This window comes from Sapajus apella, unplaced genomic scaffold, assembly GCF_009761245.1.
Source record: "Sapajus apella isolate SASKATOON/1434 unplaced genomic scaffold, GSC_monkey_1.0 scaffold48, whole genome shotgun sequence".
In the NCBI taxonomy this organism is placed as follows: domain Eukaryota; kingdom Metazoa; phylum Chordata; class Mammalia; order Primates; family Cebidae; genus Sapajus; species Sapajus apella.
The window spans coordinates 6,933,523-6,941,669 of NW_022436988.1; the positions used below are offsets into that span (position 1 = coordinate 6,933,523).

An 8,147-nucleotide genomic window follows, 5' to 3' on the forward strand; every position below is an offset into this window, starting at 1 on the left:
AAAAAAAAAAAAAAAAAAAAAAAAAAAAAAATTAGCTGGGTGTGGTGGTGTGCACCTGTAGTCCCAGTGATTAGGGAGGCTGAGGCAGGAGAATCACTTGAATCCAGGAGGTGTGGGTTGCAGTGAGCTGAGATGGCGCCACTGCACTCCAGCTTGAGTGACAAGAGTGAGATTCTGTCTCAAAAAAAAACCAGAAAAACTATTTTAATTATTTTTGGGGAAGGGTAGAGAAAGACATTTATCCATCACCCCACCAGTGAAAAACATAACCATTCTCACCTGCCAAATGTCCTCAGTGTGCTGCCATCAGGAACTTGGCCTGCACTGACCTCCCAGGGGAGGTAAAAAATCCCAGGTTTGGGCAGCATCATGGGCTCCTGTAACCAAATAGTTGAGATGGATTCTGCAGATTCCTGATAAACCAAATAGACTACAAAATAAAGATTAGCAGATATATGATACCTAAAGCATCTTGAAGACTAGTTTTTTTTGTTTTGTTTTTTTGTTTTGTTTTTTTTTGAGATGGACTTTCACTCTTGTTGCCCAGGCTGGAGTGCAATGGCATGATCTCGGCTCACTGCAACCTCCACCTCCCAGGTTCAAGCAATTCTCCTGCCTCAGCCTCCCGAGTAGCTGGGACTATAGGCGAGCACCACCATACCCATCTAATTTTTTGTATTTTCATAGAAATGGAGTTTCACCATGTTAGCCAGGCTGGTCTCAAATTCCTGACCTCAGGTGGATCCGCCTGCCTCAGCCTCCCAAACTGCTGGGATTACAGGCATGAGCCACTGGGCCCGGCCAGCAGTGTTCAAATTTAAAAAAAAAATTTTTTTAATAGGATATGCATTCATGTATTTAAAAACAAACAAACAAACAAACAAACAGATCAGCCTTGACAGCAGAGTGAGACTTCATCTCTATGAAAAAATTTAAAAATTAGGCTAGGCACAGTGGTTCACACCTGTAATCCCAGCTCTTTGGGAGGCCAAGGTGGGTGGATTCCTTGAGACTAGGAGTTCAGGACCAGCCTGGGCAACATGGCAACTCCCCATCTCTATTAAAAAAATACAGCCGGGGCCGGGCGCGGTGGCTCAAGCCTGTAATCCCAGCACTTTGGGAGGCCGAGGCGGGTGGATCACGAGGTCAAGAGATCGAGACCATCCTGGTCAACATGGTGAAACCCCGTCTCTACCAAAAATACAAAAAATTAGCTGGGCATGGTGGTGCGTGCCTGTAATCCCAGCTACTCAGGAGGCTGAGGCAGGAGAATTGCCTGAACCCAGGAGGCGGAGGTTGCGGTGAGCCGAGATCGTGCCATTGCACTCCAGCCTGGGTAACAAGAGCGAAACTCCGTCTCAAAAAAAAAAAAATACAAAAATTAGGCAGGCATGGTGTCTCTCACCTGTAGTCCCAGCTACTTAGGAGGCTGAGGCAGGAGGATCACTTTACCACAGGAGGTTGAAGCTGCAGTGAGCTATGATCACATCATTATACACTAGCCTGGGAAAGAGAGTAAGACCCTGTTTCAAAATAATAATAAACCAAAACAATATTGAAAAGCTATGTGTGGGCTGGGCGTGGTGGCTCATGCCTGTAATCCAAGCACTTTGGAGGCCAAGGCGGGCGCATCACCTGAGGTCAGGAGTTCAAGATCAGCCTGAATAACATGGTGAAACCCCGTCTATAAAAAAAAATAAAAATAAAAAATAAAAGGCTATGTGTGGCCCAGAATAGTAGCTCACACCTGTAATCCCAGTGCTCTAGGAGGCCAAGTTGGGAGGACTGCTTGAGGCCAGGAGTTCAGGACCAGACTGAGAACAAAGCAACACCCTGACTTTATAAAAAAATTTTTTAAAAATTGGCCAGGCGCGATGGCTCACACCTGTAATCCCAGCACTTTGGGAGGCCGAGGCGGGTGGATCACAAGGTCAAGAGATCGAGACCATCCTGGCCAACATGGTGAAACCCCATCTCTACTAAAAATGCAAAAATTAGCTGGGTGTGGTGGCGTGCACCTGTAGTCCCAGCTTCTTGGGAGGCTTAGGCAGGAGAATTGCTTGAACCTGGGAGGCGGAGGTTGCAGTGAACCAAGATTGCACCACTGCATTCCAGCCTGGGTAACAGAACAAGACTCCGTCTTAAAAAGAAAAAAAACAGGCAAGCTAGAAACACATGTAGTACCAGCTACTCAGGCAGCTGAGGTGGGAGGATGGCTGGAGCCCAGGATTTCAAGGCTACAGTGAGCTATGGGAGCATTACTGCACTCCAGCATGGATAACAGAAGGAGGCCCTGTCTCTAAAAAAATAAAAAGGCTGGGTGCAGTGGCTCATGCCTATAATTCCAGCACTTTAGGAGGCCGAGGTGGGCAGATCACCTGAGGTCAGGAGTTTGAGACCAGCTTGGCCAACATGTTGAAACCTCGTCTCTACTAAAAATACAAAATTAGGTCAGCTGCAGTGGCTCATACCTGTAATCCCAGCATTTCAGAAGGCTGAGGCGGGTGGGTCACTTGAGGTCAGGAGTTCGAGACCAGCCTGGCCAACTTGGTGAAACCCGTCCCTACTAAAAATACAAAATTAGCTGGGCATGGTGACCTTCACCTGTGATCCCAGCTACCTGGGAGGCTGAGGCATGGGAATTGCTTGAACCTGGGAGGTGGAGGTTGCAGTGAGCAGAGATTGAGCCACTGCACTCCAGCCTGGGCAAGAGAGAGAGAGACATCGTCTCAAAAAAATAAATAAGGCTGGCGCAGTGGCTCATGCCTGTACTCCCAGCACTTTGGGAGGCCAAGGTGGGCAGATCACAAGGTCAGGAGTTTGAGACCAGCCTGGCCAACATGTTGAAACCCTGTCTCTACTAAAAATACAAAAATTAGCCAGGCGTGGTGGTGCATGCCTGTAATCCCAGCTACGTGGGAGGCTGAGACAGGAGAATCGCTTGAACCTGGGAGGCGGAGGTTGCAGTGAGCCAAGATCATACCATTGTACAGCAGCCTGGGCAACAGGGGTAGACTCCATCTCAAAAAAAAAACCAAAAAACAAAAAATCGCCGGTGTAGTGGCTGACACCTGTAATCCAAGCACTTTGGAGGCCAAGGCGGGCGGATCACCTGAGGTTGGGAGCTCAAGACCAGCCTGACCAACATGATAAAACCCCGTCTTAAAAAAAAAAAATACAAAAATTAGCTGGCATGGAGGCACATGCCTGTACTCGGGAGGCAGGAGAATTGCTTGAACCCAGGAGGCAGAGACTGCAATGAGCCGAGATCGCACCACTGCATTATAGCCTGGGCGACAGAGACAGACTCTGTCTCAAAAAAAAAAAAAAAAAATGCTGGGACTACAGGCATGAGCCACTGTGCCTGGCCTTAATTTTTTTTAGCAACAAGGTCTCAGTCTGTCACCAAGGCTGGAGTGCAGTGGTGGAATCATAACTCACTGCAGCCTCAAACTCCTGTACTCAAGTGATTCCCCTTGCCTCAGCCTCCCAATAACTGGGACTACAGGCGAGTACCACCACACCTGGCTGCCTTCAACGACTTCTTTTTTTGTTGTTTTAATTTTTATTTTTTGAGACAGAGTCTTGCTCTGTTGCCTGCCTGGTAAAGCTGGTATCCCATCATAGATATGACCCTGTATCTGTGAGGCCTCTTCCAGGGGCTGATGGTCAGGGATACAAGCTGCTGAGCAACGAGCAGAGAAGCAGCAACTGCTTGTGGACACTACAGATAGAGGCAGCCAACTTCAAACGCTGCAACTCCAGGGAAAGATCACCTTCCCACACCATCCCCTTTCCAACTCTCATCCCGCTAAGAGCCATCACCCAATAAAATTATTGGCATACAGTGCCCTTCAATCTGTTTGTGTAATCTGATTCTTCCTGGACGCCAGACAAGAACCTGGGTGCCAAGAGGGCAGAGGCTTGGACACTGCTGTGGACCCCACACAGAGCCTGCTCCCGCCAGAGAGGAGTGACTGCTGGCTTGTTCCCTCTGGTTCCTGCAACTGCTTTCTCTCATGCTCCCTTTTGAGAGGAGTGGCCAATGGCAGGCTGAGTGAAAGCAGCCACTGTAGCTCTCAACCACGAAGGGGATCAAGGGAACAATCCCATCTCAGCATGATTTCGGCTCACTGCAATCTCTGCCTCCCAGGTTCAAGCAATTCTCCTGCCTCAGCCTGCCAAGTAGCTGCGCCCACCACCACACCCAGCTTTTTTTTTTTTTTTTTTTTTTGTATTTTTAGTAGAGACCGTGTTCACCAGGTTGGCCAGGCTGGTCTTGAACTCCTGACTTCAAGTGATCCATCCAACAGAGTCTCGCTCTGTCACCCAGGCTGGAGTACAGTGGTGAGATCTCGGCTCACTGCAACCTCCGCCTCCCAGGTTTAAGCGATTCTCCTGCCTCAGCCTACTGGGTAGCTGGGACTACAGGTGCATGCCACCTCTCCTGGCTAAATTTTTTTTTGACACGGAGTCTCACTCTGTCACCCAGACTGGAGTGCTGTGTTGCGATCTTGGCTCACTGCAACCTCTGCCTCCTGGATTCAAGCGATTCTCCAGCCTCAACCTCCTACGTAGCTGGGACTACAGGCAGCTACAGACATCATGATCTGCCGCTACCACACCCAGCTAAATTTTTTGTATTCTTAGTAGAAACAGGGTTTCACCATGTTGGTCAGGATGGTCTCGATCTCTTGACCTTGCGATCTGCCCGCCTCAGCCTCCCAAAGTGCTTAGATTACAGGCGTGAGACACTGTGCTTGGCAAGTTTTGCATTTTTAGCAGAGACAGGATTTCACCATGTTTGCCAGGATGGTCTCGAACTCCTGACCTCAGATGATCTGCCCACCTCAGCCTCCCTAAGTGCTGGGGTTACAGGTGTGAGCCGCTGTGCGCTGCTGAGTTTCACTTTGTTCATCAACACATTCCTCTTGTACCCTCTCAGGCACATAGTGTCAGGAAGACGTGTTCCGTTTGTCAGCAACAGAGACAATCTGCCTGTGACTATGGTGCAGATCACGTGGTGCAAGGTCCTGGTCATAGCTGGCAAGTGAGACTCACGCTGGTAGCCCTGGGGGCATTACAAATTGTCCTGACAGGATTAGTTGCTGACTCTGGACTGGGCTTTGCTTACCTGCTGGAAGCTACATATGCTTTCAAAAAACCAGAACAAGGCTGGATGCAGTGGCTCAAGCCTGTAATCCCAGCACTTGAAGAGGCTGAGGCGGGCAGATCACTTGAGCTCAGGAGTTTGAGACCAGCCTGGGCAACCTCATTTCTACTAAAAATATAAAACTTAGCAGGGTGTGGTAGTGTGTGCCTGTAATCCCAGCTACTTGGGAGGATGAGATGGGAGGATTGCTTGAGCCTGGGAGGTCAAGGCTGCAGTGAGCTGATCACACCACGGCACTCCAACCTGGGTGACAGAGTGACACCCTTTCTCACAAAAATAAAATTAAATTCAAAAAAATGAAAAAGCAGACTGGGCACCGTGGCTCATGCCTGTAATCCCAGCACTTTGGGAGGCCGAGGTGGGCGGATCACAAGGTCAGGAGATCACCATCCTGGCTAACATGGTGAAAACTCCATCTCTACTAAAAATACAAAAAATTAGTCAGGTATGGTGGCATGCTCCTGTAGTCCCAGCTACTCAGGAGGCTGAGGTAGGAGAATCACTTGAAGGTGGAGGCTGTAGTGAACTGAGATCGTGCCACTGCACTCCAGCCTGGGCAACACAGCGAGCCTCCACCTCAAAAAAAAAAAAAAAGAAAAAGCAATGGCTGGGTGTAGTGGCTCAAACCTGTAATCCCAGCACTTTGGGAGGCCAAGGTGGGTGGATCACCAGAGTTCAGGAGTTCGAGACCAGCCTGAGCAAGATGGTGAAACCCTGTCTCTACTAAATACAAAAAAAAAGTTAGCCGGGCGTGGTGGCTCATGCCTGCAGTCCCAGATACTTGGGAAGCTGAGGCATTGCTTCAACCTGGGAGGTGGAGACTGCAGTAAGCCAAGATCGCACCATGGCACTCCAGCCCACACAACAAGAGCGAAACTCTGTCTCAAAAAAAAAAAAAAAGAAAAAAAGCAGAACAAGAGATAGTGCACAGATTTGGAAAGCCAACCATTGTTTCTTCAGAACAGGGAACACATTGCACGGCCCATAAGGTCCAGCAATGAGAAAAAATACCTCCTCCTGAGAGTCATAGTTTGACAAAGAAGTAAAATGTCCTTTGTAAAAACTGTAACAGTGAGAGAATCAGGGGAGTGGGGAGATCTGATCTGATCTAGCCAATGCCCCTGTTCCCCTTGGCCTCTAAGCTGTCCTTAATTATTCCTGGGTTTGGGCCAAGCTAACTTTGGGAGACATTTAGTTTATAGTTTAAATGCTAATAGCCCTTCCTTAAAACGCAACCACCTTCGTAAAGCTAATGAGAGACCACCAGGCTAGGAGGACAGAGGAGCCCAAATTCGGCTAAGACTGCCAGCCATTATTCCAGAGGTCACAAGCTACACAGCTTCCCCAGGTAACACCACTATTGCAGACCTAAGATTGGCCTTTGGAGATATCTCTTCAGGCTTTTTGCATATCTGACACCAACAACTCCACATGGACCCCACCCACCACTCCTGTGGCCCTCTCAGAAGCGACTCAACCTGCAGGAGGACCATTTGCCACACCCCTACGGTTGCACCCCCAACCAATCAGCAGCAAGCACCCACTGCCTAGCTGCCCCCACCCCTTCCTCCTGAAACTGTATTTGAATAATTCCTAATATCTGAGCCTTCCAGGAGATTGACTAACAATGCCAACTCCCACGTGGTGTGGCCAGCCTTGTGTCAATTAAACTCTTTCCTGATGTAATGCCATGATCGCCATGAACAGATTTTGTTTGTGCTGCAGGAACCCATCAGGTGGTTATAGAAGTGACTCAGGCTATGAAAACACTGGTTGTCTAAAACAGGGGAAGATGTATGCTCAATAACATGAGAGGACTAAAGGAGTGTCCCCACTAGATGTTCCTGTTTTTCTGGTGGATCTGGGAAACAAAGGGTGGGGAGGATGCTGGGGTGACTATGAAACTCTCACTGAGGGAGGAGTTCGTTGGTATAACAATTATACTTTCTTCTTTCTTTTCTTTTTTTTTTTTTTTTGAGACAGAGTCTATCTCTGTTGCCCAGGCTGGAGTGCAATGGCACGATCTTGGCTCATTGCAACCTCCGCCTCCGGGGTTCAAGCGATTCTCCTGCCTCAGCCTCTGGAGTAGCTGGGATTACAGGCGTGTGCTACCACGCCCAGCTAATTTTTTGTATTTTTAGTAGAGACGGGGTTTCACCATGTTAGCCAGGATGGTCTCGATCTCCTGACCTCATGATCCGCCCACCTCTGCCTCCCAAAGTGCTGGGATTACAGGTGTGAGCCACCTTGCCTGGCCTGTATTTAGGGTTTTATGGTTGACTTTGGGGGAAAAGGACTCTGTTTTCTTTTTTTTTCTTTTCTTATTTTTTTTTTTTTTGAGACAGAGTTTTGCTCTTGTTACCCAGGCTGGAGTGCAATGGCGCGATCTCGGCTCACCGCAACCTCCGCCTCCTGGGTTCAGGCAATTCTCCTGCCTCAGCCTCCTGAGTAGCTGGGATTACAGGCACACGCCACCATGCCCAGCTGAATTTTTGTATTTTTAGTAGAGACAGGGTTTCACCATGTTGACCAGGATGGTCTCGATCTCTTGACCTCGTGATCCACCCGCCTCGGCCTCCTAAAGTGCTGGGATTACAGGCGTGAGCCACCACACCTGGCCAGGAAGACATAGTCTTTAAAAAAAATGTTGAAGTCACAGAAGACAAGAAAAGTTCTTTGTTCTATTCTTGTAATTTTTGTATAAATTTGAAATTATTTCAAAATAAAAACTCACCAAATTTAGCTATTCATCTAAATCTTTTCTATTCAATGTTGAGTACACCCACTATCATTATTATTACATTAAGAGCAATTGGGGCCAGTCACGGTGGTTCATGCCTGTAATCCCAGGACTTTGGGAGGCTGAGGCGAACGGATCACCAGGTCAGGAGTTCGAAACCAGCCTGACTAACATGGTGAAACCCCATCTCTACTAAAAATACAAAAATTTTTTTTTTTTTTTTTTTTTTTTTTT

At 48.1% G+C, this 8,147-nt stretch overlaps 1 protein-coding gene across 1 annotated transcript in view; it reads right to left on the reverse strand.

Annotated features, from left to right (window-relative positions):
- Positions 1 to 8,147, reverse strand: part of TEN1 (TEN1 subunit of CST complex) — a 28,370-nt gene that overhangs the window by 16,767 nt on the left and 3,456 nt on the right. The window contains exon 2 of the mRNA XM_032241177.1: positions 278 to 377. Coding sequence (XP_032097068.1) covers positions 278 to 371 — 94 coding nt within the window. The 5' untranslated portion in view covers positions 372 to 377. The remainder of the gene's footprint in view (positions 1 to 277; positions 378 to 8,147) is intronic.